The 24,734-nt window shown below is 39.4% G+C and overlaps 2 protein-coding genes across 3 annotated transcripts; one reads left to right on the forward strand and one right to left on the reverse strand.

The window, feature by feature from the left end:
• Positions 1 to 3,729: 3,729 nt before the first annotated feature.
• LOC107087668 (N-acetylmuramoyl-L-alanine amidase-like) lies at positions 3,730 to 10,794 on the reverse strand. Its single transcript, XM_015379360.1, has 5 exons — positions 10,712 to 10,794; positions 5,947 to 6,774; positions 5,617 to 5,827; positions 5,243 to 5,537; positions 3,730 to 3,890 (listed from the first exon to the last, which is right to left on the reverse strand). The coding sequence occupies exons 1-5, from the start codon at positions 10,776 to 10,778 to the stop codon at positions 3,888 to 3,890; spliced, it is 1,404 nt and encodes a 467-aa protein (XP_015234846.1). The 5' UTR covers positions 10,779 to 10,794; the 3' UTR covers positions 3,730 to 3,887.
• A 4,641-nt stretch (positions 10,795 to 15,435) lies between these two features.
• On the forward strand, positions 15,436 to 18,928 carry trappc5 (trafficking protein particle complex 5). Of its 2 annotated transcripts, none has more exons than XM_015379343.1 (3): positions 15,436 to 15,519; positions 17,550 to 17,825; positions 17,910 to 18,927. In XM_015379343.1, the coding sequence occupies exons 2-3, from the start codon at positions 17,556 to 17,558 to the stop codon at positions 18,204 to 18,206; spliced, it is 567 nt and encodes a 188-aa protein (XP_015234829.1). In that variant the 5' UTR covers positions 15,436 to 15,519; positions 17,550 to 17,555; the 3' UTR covers positions 18,207 to 18,927. The 2 variants fall into 2 exon arrangements, with proteins under 2 accessions (XP_015234829.1, XP_015234830.1); XM_015379344.1 differs by having other exon boundaries at positions 15,438 to 15,514; positions 17,910 to 18,928.
• Positions 18,929 to 24,734: the final 5,806 nt, after the last annotated feature.

Genomic DNA, 24,734 nt, shown 5'->3' on the forward strand with positions numbered 1-24,734 from the left:
GTCCATCCTGAGCTGGAAACACTTTCAGGTCCCGGCTTTGAATGTGCACACTATTGTTGTTTCCTTCTGATTTATAGATATTCACAGCCGAGGCATGGGGGTGGTTGTGTAACAGCTTGGTAAATACTCTGAATGGATTATTTTTACATATGATTAACCAGTGTCCGCCTAAGCAATGTGACATCGGGCACCTGTGAAATATGTAGAGTGTTGTTCAGCATTGAGGAAATCACATTGCTGACTGTTCACAATGGTCACTTTGGTGGCTCTCTGTTAGGAAGGCATCGGTATTTTGGAGAAAATTTTAATTTCTATATATAGCCTATTCCTCTTATTTGTGACATCAGTGTAGCAGCTTCATGTGAAGTAACATCACACCACTCTAGAAATAAGTGCCTCTCCTCTCTGAAGCAATATGTACAGCATGTTACTGTTAATATTCAAAACAAATGCAAAGCTTGGCTGCAAAACAGAGGAAGTTCCAAAATGCTGTATCACATGTTCTGGAAGCAGAGACAGACGTGTATAAAAATCCTAAGGCAATTTGGATGTTTCTGAAAGGAAATCACAGAAATCACATTTTGCATTAAATCACCCAATGATTAAGCATTGGTCAATATTGAGCTGAGTTGAAAGGGAGAACAGGAAGTGGATGTTGTATGATTGATATGTACGTAAAGTCTATTGCAGAAGGACAGTGCTTAAAATAACATTGACAGAAGTGCGTTTACTGTCAATTGACACAGATTATTTGGTATTTATGATAATAACCAAAACTTGAACTTGAGTGGGAAGTTTGTGGGGTTGGTAGAGAAGATTTAAAAGAAACTAAATGTAGTTTCCTGGTAGACCCACTCCTAAAGTCTCTTACAAAACAATTAAAACCGCTTGGTTTTATGGTAATATAACCAGCACTCGAGTTGAGGGAGGGATGACGGGGGTGGCATCCCCCTTTTTAAAAAAATCCTAAAAATTCCTCCCCCTTCTTAAATGAGCACCCCTCATACCATCCCCTGTGACATTTTATTGCTGAATTTGTAAAATTTCTACTATATATTAACAGTAATGGCAAAATTATAGTTCTTTCAACATTTGGCAGGCTGTGGGCTTACGAGTAGCTGGAGCAAAATAAATAAAATCTAAGAAATGGCGTACGATGACTATGAAGGTGGTTCCAGTGGGAAATTTGTGCCCTGCATTTGTCCCTAACTAGGTCAAGGTCAATGACCAGCGTACCTGACATGAAACAGCCATATCATGCATATTGTTTAAGGTTAATTAAGTATATTATTTAGGCTATGTATGCTTAAAAAAAAAACCCACCATTCCCCTTCTTTTTTTTTTCTTTAACAACTAAACTACTGAATATAACTTTTTGTTGTTGTAATGAGCTAAACGGAGCATGCTAGTATTAAATAGGATGAGGCCCAAGATTGAACCGAGGGGGTTTTGTGATTCTAATCATCTACGATGAAAAGTTACTTTTTGTAACATTTGTTTTGTGCAGGATATTGAACCCCTGCAGTATCGGTACAGTGCTGAGCACACAAACCTAACTGAAAGGCATCAAATAGGCTGATTGGTGTGAAAATTGTATTTCACTGTTGAAATAAACCTTTAAAATATACTTTATTGATCAAAAAAGGAGATTAAAAGTTGTTGCAACTCTTTCTTAACAAATTGTTGTAGATGTTAACAGATGTTGGCAGGAAGGATCCCCTGTAGTGGTTTGACTTGAAGCGGATCTGGAGAAGCCTTATAATGAAGACAATCTGTTGTTGTTTAACAGCCTTCCAAAGATAATGCTCACAGTGTTTCTATGATGGTCTTCATATTCATCTCCCGTTAGTTTTAAAGACTTCCCAGAATGGAGCGGACCTTCTTTATCAACCTGTTGAGCTTCCTAAAATAATTTGCTCAGATGTTATTACCTGCCGTTAATGGTAAAAGAAATCACAATCTATGAAAGATTTATTGAGGATATGCAGCGTCCTTCTGCAAACACTTATTGTCCCAAGCTCCCTCCAGAAATACAGTCAGCTCTGACCCTTCTTGTAAACTCTAAAAAGAAAACGCTGCTCCAGCTTAATAAGTTAAGTTGGGAAAGATTATTTCAATTACTTGTTACTAGGGGTGGAACGGTTCACAAAATCCACGGTTCGGTTCGGTTCACGGTTATGTTTGTTGGTCGTGTTGCTGTTAGCATAAACAAAACGTGTTGCAAAATGCTTGCACACTGTTTTTATCCACAACTGTCTTTCCGCCGTCATCGTAGGTCACTCTAAATACCCACACAATTCTCCACAACAACTGATTTTTTTCTGTTACACCCGGCTACACTGCTTCGCTTTTTCTTCTTGTTTACTACTGGTGGTTGGCTTTGGTCGCAGTACCGCCACCTTCTGCTCTGGAGTGTACACGCTTCGCCTATGAGAAAAAGGAGCAGCGCATGAACCGAACGCAACACACGCGAATCGAACCGAGACAGTCGAACCGAACAGTTCGGACAGTTTTCATAAACCGTTCCATCCCTACTTATTACCAATCAAATCTATTTGTTTCAGTTGGAGCTGCATTTTCTTTTTAGTGTGTAAATGGCTTCACAGATGTGTCTCAATTGTAGTTTAGTCTCCTGGTGAACACCAAGGTAATGATACTCTTCAACCACCTCCACTTCTGCTTCAATTGTTCCTGTTTCCACACTATGCCACAAATAGGTTCAGTAGCTCTCTGTACTCGGCTTCTTGTCCATCTCTGATGCACCCAATGACTGCAGAGTCATCCCAGTATTCCTGCAGATGACCGGACTCTGTCCGATACTGGAAGTCCGATACTGGAAGTTTCTCAGTTATTTTTTTCAATCCAGGTGATTGTTAAAGCCTCCACCTGAATGTTCTTGTTTTTCTAAACAAACAAATCAGGTTGAACGGCATTAATTCCTTTGCGATAATCAAATAAATTGACCATGAAAGTGCTGTCTGCCTTGTCTTAATGACAGGTGTATGATGGCATCTTCAACTCCACCGCAATAAGCAAACTGCAGGGGGTTCTGATAGCAGCTCATTTATTTGCCGAGGTGAGCCAACAGAAGCCTTTCTAAGTCCTTCATGAAGTGGGGTGTCAAGGCAACATGTCTATAGTCATTTAGGGATGATAGCTGAGATTTATTGGCTTCTAAGGAAAAGGGTCTTTTAATCTACATCACTGTCAGGTTAATGTTGAAGATATGCTGTCAGGCCTTCAGGACTCTCAGGCTGACACCATGAATCATTACCTGGTGAATCATTACAATTCAGTCTCTCCAGTTGCCTTCTAGAAACAGACAAGTGAAAGATGGAGGCAGGGGAAATATCGGAAGTTGGAAGCTGCTCTTTTTTATTGTTTGTCATTTTCCTCAGATCACTGCTGATCTAGAGTTTATAACCGAGAAGTAGTGCGTGACTTACTGAAATTTATACAGTAAGTCACGCAGTCAGTCTTTTGAACTAGTGTCCTCTTCATGTGGCTTCCCCTTTGTCCCCCTTTTACATTTTTTATGTTTTCATTGAAGTAGGCTATTGAGTCAAAGAGATTATTCACTGTCTAAATAGTTTCTATCATTCTAGTACCCTTTTTAGGGAGAATTTAATCGATTCTTGCCCCATGATGCAAGGTTGTTTAAACCATATTGTAAAGTTGCATCCCTCTCTTGGTCGTAAAAATTCTAGAAGTACAAAACATTTAGTTTTTTATTTTTTCAAATAGACAGATGATTAAAAGAATACTTCACATTTTATAGAATTAGGCGACAATAAACTCATTTGAACAAATGTAATCTTTATTGAATCATGGCTTGGTTTTTGTCTTCAATTTTTGGCTTCCAAGGCTCCTGGATTTCCTTCCTTGGCTCACTGTAAATAGAAATGTAAAATTTAAGAACAAATTGTTTGATGGAACAAATATTTTACTTTCCTGCAAAAATTTTAAGACACTTCAATCAAAGTAACATTATGTTAAAGAACCTCATAACTTTTACTAATAGAGTAAACGTACTCGGCCAAAAAACCACAGCAGGTACTGGGATTGCCTTTGGTGGTTCTCAAGAACTATTGACCACTTGTAAAGGTAAATACATAGCTTAATGGCAGCAGGGACAGATAGGTTTTGTTTTTGTTTGTTTTTTTGCTTCAGACAAACTGCTCAGCAGGGAAGTTGATAATATTTCAGAAGCCATCTATAAAGACTGCAGCAACCATGGCTGGATGCTCCTTTTTTCCAGTTAAATCGGAAAATAGATCTGGGAGTGACACCAAACTTCAACCATTTTTCAGTACAAATCCAGCTGAATATGTTAATTTACAAGTTAACTTATGAATTTTATATTTTGAAAACTATCACCTATGAAAAAGTGAAGTAAGCCATATTGGATATTATATATATTATATATTATAGTTGAGTAATCTGAGATTTTTGCTCCTGGAATTTCAGCTTCCGTCTTGGCTACTGTTTATGTTGTCAACTTGAAACATGTAAATTGAAGCTAGAGTACAAGTGAAGAAAATAGCAGATAACTGCATTACAAAACCAAAGAAAAAACACTTTTTTTTTCTTTCAGCAAACCTCAATAAACTGGTTACATGTGGATATCATATTATTAAGATGATTAGTACATAAAATAAAGGAGTAAAAGAATGTACTTTAGCCAACTAGAATTGCTACACAGATATATAAAAAACAGAAGGCCCAATTAAAAACACACTGTCCTTCCAGAATATTTCTACTGGACTTTGAGAAACCATAAAAAGTACAAACAAATTTGAAGCTTTAGCCCTAAGCATGACCTTTCAGACATTTTACACACATAATGACTTCAAATGAGTACTTCATCTTTACAGACATCATACTTTGCTACAATTACAACTTATGAAGTTAAATATGAAGCATTATTTGAAGTTTTACCATGGCCTTCACCAACTAGAGCTGTTCAAGCTTTTTATTGGGAGCCTCGCCAACTTGTTTATAACTTAGATTTGTTTAATGTTGTAATAAGACCATTGTCTGCTATTAAGCCAAAAGTTGAAAAGAACAAAGTGCCCTGGTACAGAAAAATAACAATACTATGCCCTTAAAGAATTATTCAAGGTATCAGAGGGCTTATTAATAATTTCTGTTGCATTAAAACGATAATCCAACTCAACAGAATTTACTCATCACTTCTAAGATATCAGCCTTTATGTTGTGTTAAGGCAGGATTCCTACATACCACATAGTGATCCCAGCGTCTGATTTCTTGATAGAAGGCGTCTCCTGGACAGGCTGTGCTCACCATGTCTCTGTGCCCCTTTATGATGTAGGAGGACACCAGTCGCTTTCCACTTACAGCACAGGATGCCAGCTGATTTCTCACCAGATCCATGGAGTGCGTAGATGGCAAACGGCTTTGGAAGTTCCCGATAAAGGAGACGCCATAACCTTTGGAGTTGTATCCATATGTGTGGGCTCCCTGCCAGTTCCAGCCACGGCCCTCGTAGATATTGCCGTCACCGCCAACAACAAAGCTTTAGAGGAAATTTGATTCTTAATTACCAGAGAATATTTGACATATAAGAGTAATCATACAGTGCAAAAAATTTTTACCTGTATCCAATGTCAGCCCAGTCCTTGTCTTGTTGGTGGTAGCGTTGCATTGATCTCATGTCTGCAGCACATTTGTCAAAGGTCAAACAAGGCTCACTTGGTGTATCGGTATGATGGATGAATAGGTAGGTAAGAGGTAAGGACAGTTGGGTGGGTGTCCCTTTGTATGGCGCAGCGCCCCATGAAGCTCGAGAAACGATGGGAGGACAAACTGTTAAGATATAAAGGTATAATCATTTTACTTAAAACAGTCATTTCTGTCCTTTATCCATAAATCTGAGCACTACACATTCTCTTTCACTGATTTCAGTTTGTTGATCTCATACTCACCAACATACGTGTGAACAAACTCTTTCAATCCTTCCTCCACTGTAGCCATCAGCTGCTGCTTGGTCTGCACTTCCATCCTCGGTTGTCCTGCCAGCCTTTGCTGCAGGACCATAGACTCCACCGCTTGGTTGGCCAGCAAATGAGGGAGGAGCAGGGCTTTGAAGTTCTCCCTGCGACGTTGACTGATGAGACGCGGGGCTCCGTCCATTCCTCTCCTGTCCAGTTGGTGATTGTAGTACTCATTGAGCAGACTGCTGAGCTTGACAAGAAGGCTGGGATTGGCTGAAACCTCCTTCCCCAATATGATGCCGTCCATGCCTCCGTTAACCTGAGCTGTGGTGAGCAAAGTTGGTTTGTCTGAGAGCGTGAAGACTTGGGGAGAAGTTAAGCTGTCCCAAAAGCCATCAGGTCCGAAGAGATTTGTGCCAGAAGAGCCGTGCCTGAGAGAAAGACCAAGATCTTTGGCTAGAGTGAGCTGGTAGAGACCTGGAGCTTCTCCTCGAGTTTTGGAGAGAAGGCCAGCTTCAATGCCCAGGAGGAGCGGTCCAAGGGCAACCGTGCTACCGTCTGGGGTCAGAACCACTCCTTCTTCTTTGGTATCTGTCAGCACCTTGTGATGCACAGCTTTGCGAAGGTATTCTGATAGTTTAGCAGGCAGCTCAGAACCACTAGCCTCAGCATCGGGGAGGAAGTACTGGATGAAGGCATCATTAAGGCCAGCTGCTTTGCGCAGCATCTTCAACACATCACCTGGACCTAAGCCAGGGTCCTCATCTTCTATCTGCTCTACAGCCCTGATGAAGTCCTTCATGTGGTTTGAAAATGTGGCTGAAAAAAATAAAACATTTATATTTTCAGTCATTGACACTAACATCTTGGTGTAAACAGTATTGAAGTAATAGTAAAGGTGTATTCACCCCGAAAATAAAAACCTGTGAAAAAATCACGAGTATTGTTTGCTGCTGCTCAACCGACGTGTCACTAGCAATTTGTTTGGCAGGAGACAACAATTCTCACGCATTTGGACTGTATTTACGGAGCGATTTACGCTGCTGGCGTCTACATCCCTGGGTTCATCAGATTATCCAGAGACTGAACCAGTTTGGAGAGCACCATCATCTCTTTTAGAGGTGCATCTGGATAACGTTCTTTTTCAGCAGTACTTCCATTTGACCAGGGCCCAAAGCTATCCCCCTTCGGGAAGGCATTGCCCAGACAATAGGGTGAGCCAGTCTTTCAGAACCCAGAAAAGAGTCTAGTGAGAAAATGGCAAAAATAGAGTGCCTTAGAAAGGGGTAGAGGTCATAGGACTAACAGCCAGAGATTGTCATGCTTTGGATATTGTTTTGTTTTTGGACTAATTACTCCTAATTCGTGCTCAATTTTTGTTTAGTCACTCCCCAGCCACCAGCCATAACTAGTTCCTGCTGCTGCAACTTATAATCCCCAAGCCTTTCCACCTGTTTCACTCCCTTTATATGACTGCCTTAATCCCCACTTGCTAAACTCTTTGCTTGTACGTATGTGTTCCCAGATGTTTCTTATGCTTCCTGTACCTGCCATTCAAACTTACTGGAAGCAAAGCAGCTTCTGGCTGCAACAGTCTGGACAACTGCTTGCCTAATCTGATCTTTGGGCAGATGTAAACCAGGTGTGACATTCTGGACATCTGCAAGCCACGTCAGACCTTTAGGGCTGCTGCAGTCCTTGTCAGACTTTCACGGCTGCTGCAGGCTTCATCTGACCAACCCTCCTTACTGAAGTATAGCCGAGTGCTGTTGGCTAGTCTGTTTCGAGTCCGCTTCTGTATTAACTGTCAGAATCAGTGCCGCTCTTCTGCCTTCTGTCCCCTTGTCTGCAAAATTCTCACCTCTCCACAAACTAAATGGCTAAATCAGGAATAAGAGACTGCTCTTTGCATCCTGGCCTCTAGATGTCCTTCATGGACTAAGCAGCTTACAGTATGTCCATAGAGTTTGCCCATAACACCCTACCCTGTTTCTCCAATGGCCTGTCTCCGTTTCACTGTGTTCACAGTTATCAACCTACTCTGTTCCCAGCCCTGGAGAAAGAGGTTAGTGTGCCTTCTGCCCTTGCACTCATCCACCCCTACCATAGGACCTAGGCCTTGGTTTGCAGCACTCTCCTGAAATAGACCTTGACCTACAAAAAGGCTGCTGATCGACACAGGGCTCCTGTACCTGTCTACCGCATAGACCAAAGAGTCTGGTTTTCCACTCGGAATCTTGCCCTTCACACAGACTGACGTACGCTATCTCCAAGATTTATTAGACCATTTCCTGTGTCTAAAGTTATTAACCCCGTAGCTGTAAGACTCAAGCCCCCCAGGACCATGACATATCATCCCACATTTCATATCAGCCACATTAAACCGGCCAAACAGAGCAACATGTTCCCTGCCACCAAGGCTCCTCCTGCCCCCCAGAACGTTGATGGTGAACCAGTCTACTCGGTTAAGAAACTGCTGGCTGTGAGGTGTTGGGGCCATGGATGTCAGTTCCTGGTCGATTAGGAGGAATATGGTCTGGAGAAGAGAACATGGGTACCAGCCAGTGACATTCTAGACCCATTCCTCATTTCGGACTTTTTTACTGGTACCCAGACACTCCTGGTCAGTCTGGAGCCAGACTTTGTGAGAGGGGTAATATCAGACCTGGGGCAGACCTGACTGTTTAAGTTTACTTGTGTTACCATTTATTTTCACTTCCTGTTTTATTTTGTATTTATCTCCTATCTCTCTTTAGGCAACTTCACTTCCTGAGTTCATCCCTGCAATCAGGATCTGCCACACCTAAGTTTCATTCACCTGGAGTTTCTGATCCTCCTTATTTCTTCTTATTCCTTCGAGTCAAGAATTCCAGCCCTTTTTTGAATTTGAAATTAGATTTTTAGTAATTTTTTTAACCCCGCCTTTCCCTGCCTCTGTTTTTGCTACTCTTGCTTACATTGGATTTTTGTTGTTTGAACTCAGTGTATTAAAAGAACCTTGAACTTGCATTTGAGTCCTCTATTACTTAGCCTTAGGACACCTTAACTTTATGTCACACCCACATCTTGTGCCTGATTTGTTGTCAAAACGCAAAAGGTCACAATATTTCAGGATCTGATGAACTTCACAGCACCAATGAGCTGCCCACTACATGGGTATAACATCTAAAACGATTGTGTCAGGCTCAAAAATTGCATAGTGAGCTAAGGGCCACAAGCCAGAAAGTTCTCTCAAGACTAATTTAGCTAGCTGTTTCTTAAGCCACTTCCCCACTGAAAACCTGAGTTTTTCAAAATTGGGCAGACCCACTAACAATTCTCTTTTGGGTCTTTTCACATTTGACCAAAAAGCTGAGTCTGAACCCCTGCTGGGAAGCTGCCTGGCCACTTTCCCACACCACTGCATGTCTGATGGCGGCAGCAACATGGATGGAAGCCAGAGTAGCCAGTCATCTTTATCAGTTTGCCCTTTAATCTGTCTGAACTCAGTTTATTGAATATAAACTGAGTTGTTTCAGTTAGATTAGAAGCGACTGGTGCGGTGTGTTGACGTCCGTATGTTGCGTTCATTGATGTCACAGAATTTAGAGGGTAACCCCGGGTCTGATGTTCCCACAGCCTGCCGATCAGAGCCGAGGAGATTTAACCAAGTTGTTTGACTCTGGTAGACAGTGAGCTACTCCCATTGCCAGTAAAAGGAGATTGTTCCTGGGTTTAAATGAGTTTTTCTGCCAGTGTGAAAGGAGTATTAGAGAGTGGTTCAGTGTTGGTCTTTTAATGTAGTGTTGGTTTGTCCCCAAGGAGACCATTCCTCTTAAGGGTGGCATGTTTGTGTTTCCATGTGCATAGTTATCCTATCTGTCTGTAGTGCTTTTTGTACTGATTAGCTGTCCAGGGAATCCCTCACCTCTGACCAAATAACCACTGAAGAAAGGAAATGAGTATAAACACAAAATTTGGTTTATTTTAATACTAGACAGCATTTTCTGGCTATGTTTTTTTACATTTTATTTAGATGCTGTTTTCTAACTGAACAAGAGCTTATATACTTTTTCTCTAAAATATATGTTGTAAATCTCAATCCAAAGTTTTTTCACTGGATGACAGAGGCTAGCGAAAACAATAAACAAGATAAAATGTCATATGAGAAATAAACATTTTAAACATTGGATGTTACTTTCCTGTTAAAACTGAAAACTGTTTTGGACAAATAAATATTTTAAATGTTGGACAAATTAATGTTTTAAAATAATGAACGCAATCCTCAAAAGAAAAATCTAGCTGATGAGTCACTCAACAAATAGATTAAAAAAAAAAAACATACAGAATTCCTTATAAAATCCAATTGGACAAAGTCAAAAAATTTAATCTAAGTTTTTTTTCTCTAGCTAATGAAATTTAGGAGCTAATTTTCTTCACTTCATTAATGTAAATGTTTGTTAAAATCTGCTCATATAACGAAGAAGCAGAGGTGATATGCATGACACTGTTTTAGATAGTTATGTGTGGAGGTCCTAATCATATCATCTTTATAAATTTGATTTTAAATTTAGTAAACTGATTCAAGAATTACATTTTAGAGTTTCTTTAACTCAATGATCTGATGCTAAATTTGTCCCTAAAGCCTAAATACAGTCACCTTACATTCAGTTTAAGGATTAAGAATCAAGAATTTATAAAAAGCTAAGCCGAAATATACATTCCAACAAAGTCTTGTGTATGTTATAGAACTGATAAGAAAAAAAACATTGTTTACCTTCTGCATATGCGCTGGTAAACAGCAGCACAGCAGCCAGGGTTAATTTCCACCAGCCTTTGTCCATCTTGAGCTGGAAACACTTTCAGGTCCAGGCTTCAAATGTGCACACTATTATTGTTTCCCTCTTATTTATAGACATTCACAATCAAAGTATGGGGGTGGTTATGTAAAACTACACAAATACTCCAGATGGATTATTTCTGTTTTAATCGGTATGGGAATCGGGCACCTGTGAAATGATTTGTGTGTTTTCCTAAATTGAGCATCGAGGAACTCACACAGCTGTGGCTTTCTGTGCAACGGGTAATTTGGAGAAATTTTCCTTTGATTTGACAAATCTTTATCATCTTATTTGAGACATTAACATAGCAGCTTTATGTAAAGTAACATGGCCAGACCATTGTACAAATAAGTGCCTCTCCTCTCTGAAGCAACTGTTACTGTTAATATTCAGAAAAAAAATGCAAAACTTGGCTGCAAAACAGAGGAAGTTCTAAAATTGTGCGTCACATGTTTTGCAAGCAGAGACAGAAATTGATGTTCTGGCAAAGATGATCCATGCTTTACCGAAAAAGAAATTTTATCATTTTCCATGAAGTGTATGTATTTGCACATAATATTCTGATGTTTTTGCATTGATGCATTGACTTGAATGGAAGAATGTGGAAGTGGATGCTGTCTTTGAGATATGTAAAGTCCGTTCCAGAAGGACAGGGCTTCCCATAATAAAGACAGATATGTGTTTATCATAAGACCAAAAATACATAATTTGATTTACATTAGAATAACTCAAAAACTTAAACTTGTGTGGCATTTTATGGGTGTTGGTAGCAAAGATTTAAACAAATAAAATGTACAATGTGGCTTTTTAATTGTCATTACACTGTCACAAGTACAGAGCAACAAAAGGAACTCTCTGCATTTAACCCATCCCTGGGGGAGCAGTAAGCTGCCATTATGCGGCGCCCGGGGAGCACTGTGGGGTTAAGGGTCTTGCTCAGAGACCAAGATTGGCAGTCTGTGGGAATTGGGCTCAAACTCAGAACCTCAGGATTCCAAGCTCTATGCCCTAACCACTAGGTGGTGTATGTATTTTAGACACACTCATGAAGTTTCTTACAATACTACTTTCACCACTTGAATTTTCTCTCCATTTTCAGTTATCTTTTTACATTTAATAAAACTGTGTGTCATGCGCAAAGTTATGTTAATTTATCTTATTGTTTCTTATAATCTAAGCTAGTAAGAGCATGCAGAAATTAAAAAGGAATAATTAATTAAACATTAATAGGAGGACCTGGGATGTGATTCTAATCAGCTGTGATGAAATGTTACCTGTTGATGTTACAAAGAAGTGTCATGATGGGTCTAATGTGTTTGAACCACATGCAGAAGCACTCACAGAGACTGGAAAAGGTTAAACAGTTTATTGAAGGGATTACTGTACAGAGACTAGGAAAAAACAGTTCTTCAGCTTGGGGAGGTTCCAGCGGTCAGGTGAACCGGAAGCAGAAGCTCTAGGAGGAGATCAGAGTGGTGAGTTCAAGGACTGTGGGAATACTGGCCGATTGTCTAAATAAAAGGTTTGACTTAGACTCACTGTGGTTGTTTGGGAGGGTTCCAGAGTTCCCATTTGTGGAGGCTTGATCTGTAGAAGGTGTAGTTCATTGGAGGGCGGACAGGCAGATTATGGTGGTCCTGAGGAGCAGCAGAGCAGACTGACACAAAGTTCCTGAAGTGAACGGCGTTCAAATGAGGAGATCTGTCTCCTACTCTCAGTGTGACGAGAGTCCCTTTAAAGACTTGAAGGGCCTGGCTTATCCAGTGGATCAGTGATGTCCTGCAGGAGAATCGAAAGACAAAACTTGGTTACCGTTGAGAGCTCAGAAGAAACAGGGAGTCAAAGTTAAACTGTGCAAAACTCTGAGGGGCTAGAGTACCCATTACTGGCAAACACTGGCGAGGAAGTGAAGACAGTCTGTTGCTTAAATACTCCTCAGGAAGTGATGACCCAATAGGCTGCAGGTGTGAGGTGAGAGGAACAGGAAGCCCTCCAGACCAGCAGAGAACAATGGCACAATCTGGTGGGTGCACGGTGGAACTGCAAGAGAACAAAAACAAAAAACCCCACAAACATGAAACCCTAACAAGAAGTGACATTCCTTCAAGTCAAACTCAAACCGGTCAAGTACCTCAAGTGACTTCAGTATAATGCCACAGTCAGCAGTTGAACTGAGGTCTAATTAAACCAGCACTGTTGTTCTTCCACTGTCTACTTTTATGCAGATGATATCAAATACTTTTTGAAGGGCAGTCTCAGTACTGCCATGAGGACATGAACCAACTGGAAGACATCAAACAGATACTTTTAATGACATTACTAATGAAGGGAAGATTAAAATAACAGGTAGAAAACATGGTTTGTTTTTTTCTTTACTTGGTGCTTTTTTAGTCCCAGTTTTAGTCCATGTTGTTGGGATCTGGAGGTCTGTCCACTTTCTCCCCCAGAGGGCGTACGAGATCTCCTGGAGCCGGAGCTGATTGCACCACCTGTCGCTCGTCTGCTCATCAGGAGATCAGTATTTAAGGAGGCAGAGGACTTCTCTCCAGTGCCAGAGTGTTTGCCAATTACGGTTAGCAAGCCTGAGCCAACCTGCCTGTCTGAATCTCTGACTCCCTGAAAACCTGAACCTGATCTGTTTTCTCCTTTCTGCTTCCCAGATTTAAACTGCCTGAAACCAGAAACCCTGAAGAGTTTGTCTGTTGGAAATCTGCCAGTCTGATCCCTGAAGAACCCTGGAGAATTATTCCTGTCAAAGACCTGCCTGCCCGCTCTCTGAAGAATCTGGAAGGGAAACTCAAATCTGTGATCTGCAAACACTCAAACCAAGCTCTGCCTCCGCCAAGCCCTCAGCCTGCCGACAGGATCTGATTAACCCCTGGATCTGTTTATTCCTTGTACAGAATTATTTCAATAAACCTTTGAACTTTTCTCCAGCCTCAGTGTGTTCTGCATGTGGTTTAGGAACCTTAAACCAAACATGACACATGTTTTGCTCAGTCTAGTTGAATATTCTCTCATTTGCATTTAGGAGTAATTAAATCAACACATATATTTTAATTCCTAAAGCTTACAGGTTTGCCTCTCAAACACATAGGAGGTCCACAAAAAGAAAAAGAATCATTGCATTTTCTTTTTCAACAGTTCAGCCACCCAAGAAAAGACCAACGACATTGAGGATGTGCAGAACAACTCCACAGGGATGTTCTTCTTTTATTATTACTTATCTTATTCTTTTATCTTTATGTTGGTCCATTGAATATGTTTAAAAACTTAATTTCCATCACACCTTCCAAATGAAACATCCAGAGAGTTTTGTCAATTGTAAGAAAAACTAATAACATAATGAATGAAGCTTTTTAATCCTTAGCCTATTACCAAATATTCATACAGTGTAGTTTGCATGGGTTACGATTGCACTGGTTCCTGTATCAGTGCCAGTAATCCAGTAATAGCTTATTAGTTCCCCCTTATTTAATATACTTGAACTGTCGAGAATAATTAATTTTAAAAATGTTGAAATTCTTAGTTTAAAGTATATTTAAGATGCAAGTATTTTAGTAGGGCCCATTCTGCTTTACTTTAATTCTCTAAAAATCACCAAAATGTAGAAAATAATGTATATTGTAAGAAACATGTTCCACATAACTACAGATCACTAATTGTTATTCAGTATAGTTTACTCTGCAATTAAAAAAATCCACATTTTGTTTCCGTTAAATCCTCTGAAAACCTCCAACCTATAGCTGCACCTATCCTCATCTAACCCAGACAGGGTTTCCTAACCAAATCACTTCAAAATCTCACCCCAAGGTTTGGTGAAAAGTTGGCCGCCCTGATTTTATCTCTTACAAATTCCCTTTTGTTATTATGCCTTCTGATAAAACCCAGTGCAAGATGTGAGACAGAGAAGAGAAATTACATCCAATCATTGATCCAGATGTTCTGTTAAGGCTTTAGTTTGTTAGTGAACATCAGAGAACCGAAGACCACAACAGAGAGGGCAACGAGAAGGATGTAGTGATAAATAAAACAAGACATGTCTAATCCTTTTCTAGAGGACTTTAAAACTGTGAAGACTATGGCTAAACGGGAAACCTACCAACGCATGGCCGACCATGAAAAGTATTATTTAGAAAAATAGTATAAAGGGACATGGTAACACCTGAGAGGCTGCAGACGAGGTGCTATGATCTACTGAAACCTCAGCTGGCTTGCATGTAAAAAAAATAATAACAATACAGCAAGAAATACAATTGAAAGGTGGAGATACATACATACTGAGGTGTTTAAAGGGTCCTGTCAAAGTCAGAGCCTAAATCTAATTTAGAATATGTTAGTAGAAAAATACCCTAAGACGAACACAAATGGAATTGCAGTGAAGAAAGTTGTACAAATTATCAAAGAAAATCGAGTTAAATAGAAGTAAATGCAGCCACTTTAGGAGTACTTACTTCTTCTTAGGTAACAAATGCGTGTAACTTGTTATAAACCTTTCATTTCGATTTTTTTTCTTTAATCAACAGAAAGTTTAAAATTTAAATTGGAAACTACTTAAAGGCAAATACATTTTTTATAGATATATGAAAGCACATTCAGGAGTTGAGGGGTTAAATGATCAGTAGTTATTTGGCTCCAGTACGCTAGGTGGCGCAGTCCAATTTCCCCTTAATGTGTCAAAACAACAGAAAGAAAAAGGAAACAGGAAGGATCGTTTCAACACAACTGTTTTACCTCCAGTAAGGTCTGTTTTTGTGACTTAAACTCTGTTACGTTAAACAGTTTATTTCAAATAATTGTTTACTACTCGTTTTGAGCAGAGTAATGTTTTATTATTCGGCTACTGGTATAATGAGGGGTGTTTCTGGCTAGCTAAGCTGCTAAGAACTAGCAGTTGGCAGCGGAAGGACTGGGTTTTAAGCATAGATTTATGATTTGACATGTTTAACATTTAGGGAATTTAGTATAATTTGTGTCTGACTAACAGCTAAAGGCTTAAACGTGACGATATTCGTGATTTATCGCTTTCTAGCTGCGATAATACTGTTCGTTATTTCCGCAATTATGAATAAAAAAAAACAGAAACATTTTAACTAAAGGGGCTTGAAAAATCAGGAAAAGATAAATATATAAATATATGGTCTATTAGTTTTTCGGGGTATTTGAAAAAAATAAATAAAAATAAATAGATGGTATTTTCCTTTAAAACCAAGTCCAGAATGGGAAGGTCAGGTTTGCTGCTTTCAGCTGATTTAAAGGGAACAGCAGCACTTAGATGCTACTTGTACCTCCATAAAAGCAGCTGATTGTGGCTCTAAGTCTGTGTTTAACTAACTCTGTGATTATTTTGGAGAAGTAGTTGCTGTTATTCATCAGTTTGTTGGGGTTTATCTATAATTAATGTGGAATAATCCAGAGTGATAAACAAAGCTGTGTCCTCTGATCATCAGGCCAAAAATGAAATGGTAAAAATATTTATCTGAATATTGTCTCATACTTGAGCTGCTGATTTAATATTTTCAGTAATTGTTAATTTAATGGCTTTTTAAATAGCTGGAAATATGAGATCACAACCTATAATTTTATTAGACAATTTGCTTATTTTTGCATGGAATTGTTCAGCTTACTTTAAACTATGGTTGTTCTTTATGTTATCATTTGAAGAGAAAAAAATTATCCACCTAAATACTTTTAAAGTTTCATTTTTAAATATCTATTTGAATAAAAAAGTAATCATCCTTTTAATATTCTTTTTAATGTGTCCTTTAATTTGTAAAGAATTTTCAGTTATTTCCAATTCATTTTCTATTGTCCATAATTGTGATGATCTTGATTTATTATATAATCTGCCAATATTTGCCTGATTTCAACAAATTAGATATAATTATTTGTATCATTTAAAGAGCTCTGTTTGTTAAATAAAGATTTAGCACTTAAAGTAGTTTTAAAAAAGATAACAAAATGACACAGATAAAAATGCATTTTATATGACTTAAAAAAATATAATAAGCAGCAAAAAAAAAAAAAAAAAAGTTCCATTTAAAGTGCACTGGATTATATCTCAAATATCTGATCCAGCTAATTATTCATTATTTGAGCTGATATCCAGGTATCAAATCAGTGTATTTCAATCAGTCAGCATATAAAGTGTGCAGGGTTTCTGCGGGTCATTAAAAGTCATTAAATTATTATTGTTTAAGGCCTTAATTGGCATTAAAATTCACTAAATGTGTTTTGTGGCATTTAAAATGCTTTATTAAAAAAACATTTTTTATAAAAACAATTTCATCAGACATATTATATCACAATATATTTGCGTGGAACTGCTTCCGGTTGATCGCAAAGCTGTATGTTCAGAAAAGAAGCTTGAGTCAGAGAAAAAGCTGTAGAGAATTAGGTGGTTTTCCAACCACTTTTCAACAAAAAGTGGTTGGAAAACGAGGAATTCGGGACATGGCTGCAGCCTGTCGACGGGTACCTGTTGGTGGCACTAAAATTATTTTTAAGAGCATTAAAAAGCATTAAATTTGAGTTATTCATTCCTGTATAAACCCTGGTGTGGCTATAAGTGGATAAATCTGGTTCCATCCCAAACCCAAAACATCTGCAAAAAGAAATGCAAAGATCTCAACTTTAAAGTTGAAATTATCTGATTCCTCTGTTATACTTTCATAGATCGGACTACATACAGTTACCGAAGAAGTTTGGATCGTTTCTCTGACCATAACAAAGAGTTTTTGATTTGCAGTGACCCACAGTCAGTCTCTCCAACAGAAAACGATGGACTCGCGCTTCACTCGAGGAAAGTCCACCATTCTGGAGCGACCTCTGAGCCGACCCAAAACCGAAGTGAGCCTGAGCACCTTCGCCTTGCTGTTCTCGGAGATGGTCCAGTACTGCCAGAGCCGGGTGTACTCGGTGAGCGAGCTGCAGACCCGGCTGGCGGAGATGGGTCAGCGTGTGGGAGCCAGCATGCTGGACGTTCTGGTGCTGAGAGAGAAGAACGGGAAGAGGGAGACCAAAGTGCTGAACATGCTGCTCTTCATCAAGGTGAGCTGCTCTCTAAGATCAGTCAGGGGCTGAGATGCTTTGTCTTAAAAGCTAAAACGTATTTATTTGTTCTTTTTCCTGCAGGTCAATGTGTGGAAGTCTTTATTTGGTAAAGAGGCTGACAAGCTGGAGCAAGCCAATGACGACGACAAGACTTATTACATCATCGAGAAAGATCCTCTCATCAACGCCTACATCTCCGTTCCCAAAGAGAACAGCAGCTTGAACTGTGCGGCCTTCACTGCAGGCGTGGTGGAGGCCATCCTCACTCACAGCGGCTTCCCCGCCAAGGTCACCGCCCACTGGCACAAAGGCACCACCCTGATGATCAAGTTCAACGAGTCGGTTATAGCCAGAGACAAGGCTCTGGATGGCAGGTAGAGACTGCAGCCCGGCGGGGTGAAGAGGTTCTGACCCAGACGTACAGAGGTCTAGTGATGACAGATGAGTTTGTGGATCATTTAATGTGTTGTTCTTATAGGATGTGTTGTTTGCTTTTGTTTCGAATCTTTAATTAAATATAAATAAAACTTTGGCTGATGAATAAATTGCTCCTTAATTCATGATCAATAATGTGCTGTAAATATCTTTTTTTTTTTAAGGCTCACCACTTCCCCTACTGCAGATATCTTTTTAATTAACCCATTAAATGAAGTCAGGGATTGGAACCAGTCAGTCATTAGATTTTTTTTTTTATGAAATCAGACTTCTTTCTCTGTACGCTCATTCAGACTTATATTTCATACAGTCACCATCAGACTCCAGGCTGAGCGTTTGCCTCGGTGTGACTCCAATGTGCAGAAGGAAGGTATAGACTAGGGCTGAAGTCCTGAATTGATTCGATTTTGATTCATACCTTTCTAAATCAATTAATTTCGATTCGATCTGTTTTTACAATAATGAAAGTGCTTCAACTGTGTTTCAAAACACTTATTTTATTTTTTTCCTGTCACATTAAACACAAAGTGCAAACTTGTATCGGACAGTTTAAACTTGAGATGTGAACAAAACTGTCTCAAAAGTGCAAACTTGTTTGTGAAAAGTGAAAAAGCCTCACATGAGCAAGCAGATATGACACAGCAGACATGCATGAGCTGCATTATCTTCACTGCAAAAACCATATTTGCAGCGTTGTCTGTAACAAATACAGGGTGTTTTCTGGTCAGCCTCCATTTGTTAATGTCTTCAATCAACATATGAGCTATATTTGCAGCTATCTAGCTTGAAGTATGAATGCATCTTTCCTGCTCATTTGAATGTGAACATCACACACGTCACTATAAAACTCGATCGATCTTATTCCCTAGACATTGATTTTGCAAAAATGTAAAGGAATCTATTCAAAATCGCTTAAATTGATTTTTTTACCCAGCCCTAGTGTAGATGTCTCACAGTAGGGAGACATCTACACTGTGCAGAATATAAGTTGTTTATGATCACATAAGGGCTGCAGCTAAGCACTATTTTGCTAATTGATTAATCCGTCGACTCTTTTTGGATTAATAATGAGATAAAAAAAGGTTTCCTAAAGAAGATTTTACACAGAATTAAAACAAAGTGAAGTGAAATCTACGCTCTTTGAGGACTTCAGGATTGATTATTTAAATAGACCAAAAGGGTTTTTACCTTTAAAAGCAAAACATTTGGATTTTTTTAAAACCGTTTTTCTCTAATAACTGCTTTGAGTTGGTTTCTCTGTGAGCTAAAGACATCTTTTACTCTATACTCAACAATTAATCCATTAAACTCTATTAGTTGACATTTGTTTCAGCCCAGATCTTAGGCTAGGATGAAGGAAGGTAAAAAAAGAACATAATTATTCCAAGTGTGTTTTCTGGAGGTGTGACTGGATTAGGGCTGGAATAATAATCAGATTCATGTTGATTAATCGATTATTGAAATAATCGTCAACTAATTTAGTAATTGATTTGATTAACTGGCCCCTTTACTTAAGAAATAATACTAAATATGTTTTCAGAAACAGAAACCACTGAAAGTTCCCTTAGATCTATTTATATTTTTACCTTCACACTTAATTCAACAGCGATTTCAAAATAAAGGTGTTTCACTTTTAGCTCCAGTGGTATTGAGACGGGATCATCGTTTTAGGGAGGAACTGATTGCAGATCCCTATGAAGCCTGAAATGTCCATTCCAATTTTGACTGAGATTTTCTTTACAAAGGTTGTTAAAGGATCTCAATATGCCTTCAATGTTTGGGTCTTATGTTGATGAAAATTAACTGAAAAAAAAATAAAAACTTGTTTGAACTGCATAAACTAACAGTCTTTATTATAAATGAAATGTTTAGATCATTGATAGTGGTTGAGTGATCTCTGCAGGGATAAATAAGGTTGGTGTTTAAGATTGTGCGGATCCCAGTTAAAGAATTTTGCTCCTCCACATTTTAATCTGCTATATCTGGAGTCACATTCGTCTCTTTGGTTCCACACCTTTATTAGTAAATCAGCTATTGACCTGTTTGTTGTTTTGTTCTGGTCTACAGCCACCACTGCCACAGACATTCTGAAAACTACTGCTTATGCAGCTGATTTCGCACCACATTACGAGGTGGTATAATTCTGGAGGGTTTTCAGGTGAAAAGATCACAAGTGGGCCGTTCTGTCTGCCTGAAAAAGTCAGATATGAGTGAATTTGGACATAAAAATCAGATTTAGGTCACTTTTATCTACAGTTTGAGCCTAGAATAAGTTATTGCAAGTCAAAATCATAACCTTTTTTTGTATGTGTGTCCTGTTTTGCCAATATAGCTCTGGGAATAGATATCCCTGAGCTTGATAGCCTGACAGCTTTGCCTCATGAGTAGACCATTATGACTGCTGCCATAATGTTCTGCTTTATACTTGTATATTAAACATTATTGGAAAATATTTGGGGAGTAAAATTGTGTACAATGGACATGGACATGGAAAGGAAGGTTGGAAAGAGGGGATAAGAAGTAAGGGGAGAGAGAAAGAAATGGAGACAGGAATGAGTGCATGAAATGAGAGAAAACAAAAAAGCAAAAATAATTATATTTATTTATATAGCGCCAATTCACAACACGTCATCTCAAGGCACTTTACAGTTCACCAGATCATACAGTCAAATTGATCCAAAGGAAAACCAGCTGATTGCATCAACTCATTGACTTGAAGATAAACCCTCACACTAAACATACTTGTAGCGACAGTGGAGAGGAAAGTCTCCCATTTAACAAGTAGAAACCTCCAGCAGAACCAGGCTCAGTGTGAGCGGCCATCTGCCGAGGCCGACTGGGGTTCAAGGAGACAGACGCAGAGATACAAAAAGCAGCTGTAAAAGGCGGCCCCGTCCAGGAAACACACAGCCAGGCAGACGAGCTCCGAGCCAGCTCCCATGTCAGAGGATGAAGAGAGACAATAGAAAACACAGAAGATGTACAATAAATCCTAGAAGTCGGCTTCAACGCCTGTAGGAGATTAGAGGAACACAAACAGAGTGCATAACAGCACTAACAGAGCACTTTGCTCTCAATCTGCAGTCTGTTATCAGGCTCCTCTCCTGTGGAAAGCTATTTTCCCACGATATGTGATGGCTGATCTAAGTTCCCAGGATGAGCATATCAGCCTCAGCATCTCTATAAAAGAGGATGGTAAGAGAAATGATTTGGTCTACATAGATTTGATCCTAAATGAAGTTAAAACTGAGGTGGAAACTGAAGCCTGCATAGCTGAAACACCAGATGTCACATTACAGAGCATTCTCCAAGAAAGTTAATGACCCAGTATCCTGATGGGGTTCCTGATAATTTCTTTGACACTCCATTATTTAACAGCCTTCTCCGCACATCTATCCACCATCCAGGGACATATTTCCCCCCGGAAAGAGTTTCCCAAGTTCCCATAGAAATTTCTGAAAAGCTAATTTCTAAAGATTTCTGCATAACATTGTTCTTTAAGGTCTAATTTGGACAGGTTAAATGATCCATGTGGTATTGACTCTATGCTGGGTGCACACAACTGAAGGACGTCAGAGGGATTCATTTTCATCCCAGAATTGAGCTTCCATCTTCCCCCTACTAAGTGCAGGGAAAACGACAGCATCGTTTCTCTTTTTAACCCTTGGATTGATGAGTGTCCCCTAAAGTGCTGGAATATTTGCCACTCCACCTTAAAAAGAAAACAGTGCCTTTATGACACTGATGTGATACTTTTTATCTGGAACGGTCAATCGGAGAGACGCATTTAACACATCATGTAATTCCTAGTCCAACCATTGACATTCCTTTAGAAAATGGATCCCAGTTGTAGCTACCATCTGTCCTCTGGCGTTTGCAGCAAATTCCTAAGTTCCCAGACTTTTACAAGATGCATAGACAGTTGGTATTTAGGGCTGAAGATGAAAGTATAACTGTAAGCAGAGACTTTACAGCAGATATTTGCATCAGTGGGTTTATCTGTATCAATGAGAAATGCACAGAAGAGGAGGATGGGTTTATTGTTGGGGTCAAAGCTATGTTTGAACTAGAAAGGTCTGAGGAAAATCTTTAACCCATCCAGTCCCTCAAGTAGATCAGGAAAGCAGTACAACAAATAATTTGGTGTATCCAGATTTTGCCCTAAATGAAGCTCAGACTGAGGAGGAAACTGAACATCAGGGAAACAATGAAGATCCTTGTGTCAAAATGACAAAGGAAGAAATCAATGCCTGTTTAGATAATATGCTGATGTTGTATATGTGAGTCTGTTATATTACCTGACTGTTGCTGTCAAAGCAAATGTTTTTCCATCTAATTGGGACAGTTCCTAGGTCAGGATATAGTTATCATGTTTATGGTGTGCATAGCAGAGATTTGGAAATAAAATAGGGGCACAGAGTAGATATTTCTTTTTTTTAATTTTCTTTAGAAAACTACATTTTGAGGTTTTCAGTTTAGGAAGAACAATACAGATCAAAGGTGCCGAAGAAAGCATCTGCTGCCCTGGTTTTGCTCTTTGAGCTTCTAGTTCTAGTTCGTGGTTGATGAGTGATGCTGGCACAACTTGCTGCCGACGCTCGCTGGTATTTTTGTATTTAAATCACCTTCCAGCCTCGTCAGAAATACATCCACTGAGGGTCCCACCGGATTGACCACCTAAACGATCCAAAGGCAATAAAATCCATCTGGTCCAGCTCCAGACGGTGGATTCGTCTCCCTCCGAGTTCAACCTGCCGGGCTGTTAACCACAGCGTGTTAGCCGGCCTAGCTCCATCGGCTAGCACCACCACCTGCTGCAACAACACCGCACACAACTTTGCTCTGCTTAACATCCACTCACTGACAAGCAAGGAACGTCTCATTCAGGACTTCATCACCGACTGCAAGCTGGACTTTCTCTGCTTAACTGAGACCTGGCAACAGCCCCAAGACTTCTCTGAGCTCAACGAATCCACTCCCTAAAAAACAGATTGGTTTCTCCACCCCCTGGTTCACCCCCGATCTCCGACGCATGAAAGCCAAAGGGCAGCAGCTTGAAAGACTTTACAGAAAAACTGGTCTCACCATACACAAAGAAATATATAATAATTGTAGTGGCGATTGTTTGCTAAGCATCCAAAGAATAAAGGTTCCATTAAGCCACTACTAAGGCACTGGGGTCAAGTTTCTGTACGCAGGCAAAAGAAGGTTAGGATGATTAATTTTCCTTTTCAGCCAACAATTACAGAGTTCAAACTTTCCTTTGTTCTTTCTGCTACCTCTCTTGCTCTGGTAAAATCCATAGGCCCCAAACCCACAATGCCTGCTGGTCCCTTCCCAGGCCCCTACACTTATAGAACGTGGACTGACCCACATTACTTCCTGTCTTACCTAAGAGAAAAAAATAAATAAATAAATAAATAAATAAATAAGAAAAACAATAAAACAACGATGTTTATAGATATTTATAGATAGTTAGACAGTTGCCCTTTAGTGCATTACATTATAGGGCACAAAAACATTAATGTATGAAAAATAACGAATAACAGCCGATTTCAATGCCAAAAATGATGCATCCCTAGAAGTACAATTTCAGTTCCATCCATACAGAAAAATATGGATATGCTGCATTTTAATTATCCATCCATCCATTTTCTGACACACTTAATCCCCAAGTGGGGTCACGAGGGGTGCTGGTGTCTATCTCCAGCTGTCTACGGGCGAGAGGCAGGCTACACCCCGGACAGGTCGCCAGTCCATCACAGGGCAACACAGAGACAAACAGGACAAACAACCATTCACACAAGGAGAATTTAGAGAAGCCAATTAAACTAACAGTCATGTTTTTGGACTGTAGGAGGAAGCTGGGGTACCCTGAGAGAACCCATGCATGCTCAGGGAGAACATGCAAACTTCATGCAGAAAGAACCCAGGCTTTGAATTGAACCTGGAACCTTCTTGCTGCAAGGCAGCAGTGCTACCCATTGCTCCAATGTTCAGCCCTCATCACAATTTCCTTTTTTATATATTATTAATTTTATCACTTCAAATTTATTTGACTGCATGTCTAATAAAAGAAGTTTATCTTCCATTATAATCTTGTAATCTTCATCATGGTTGAAATGGATCTTTTAGTACAGTACAGGTGCCGTGAGGCTTTAAGGAAGCAAGAAATGCTTCTGATGGATGTTTGATGCAAGCATGTTTTATTATGGCCAAAATGTGAAAATCAGAGATTGAAACTGGAAGAGTCACCAAACCAGAGCGTGTTCAGGTTGTTACATGGTTTTGGACCAGCTTTGTCGGATCTCTCTCACCTTTCCAGCTCTGGATCCCAGCATTGTGATGGCCATTCTAAAACACTGACTTTCCATCATTGTCCTTTTAAAAGAACTGCTTGAGCTTTAGCTTTAACTTTCTGCTTCAAGGTTTGAATATAATTTTCATATTTCCAGAAAATGTTCCTGCACC

This window comes from Cyprinodon variegatus, unplaced genomic scaffold, assembly GCF_000732505.1.
Source record: "Cyprinodon variegatus isolate N-32 unplaced genomic scaffold, C_variegatus-1.0 Scaffold190, whole genome shotgun sequence".
In the NCBI taxonomy this organism is placed as follows: domain Eukaryota; kingdom Metazoa; phylum Chordata; class Actinopteri; order Cyprinodontiformes; family Cyprinodontidae; genus Cyprinodon; species Cyprinodon variegatus.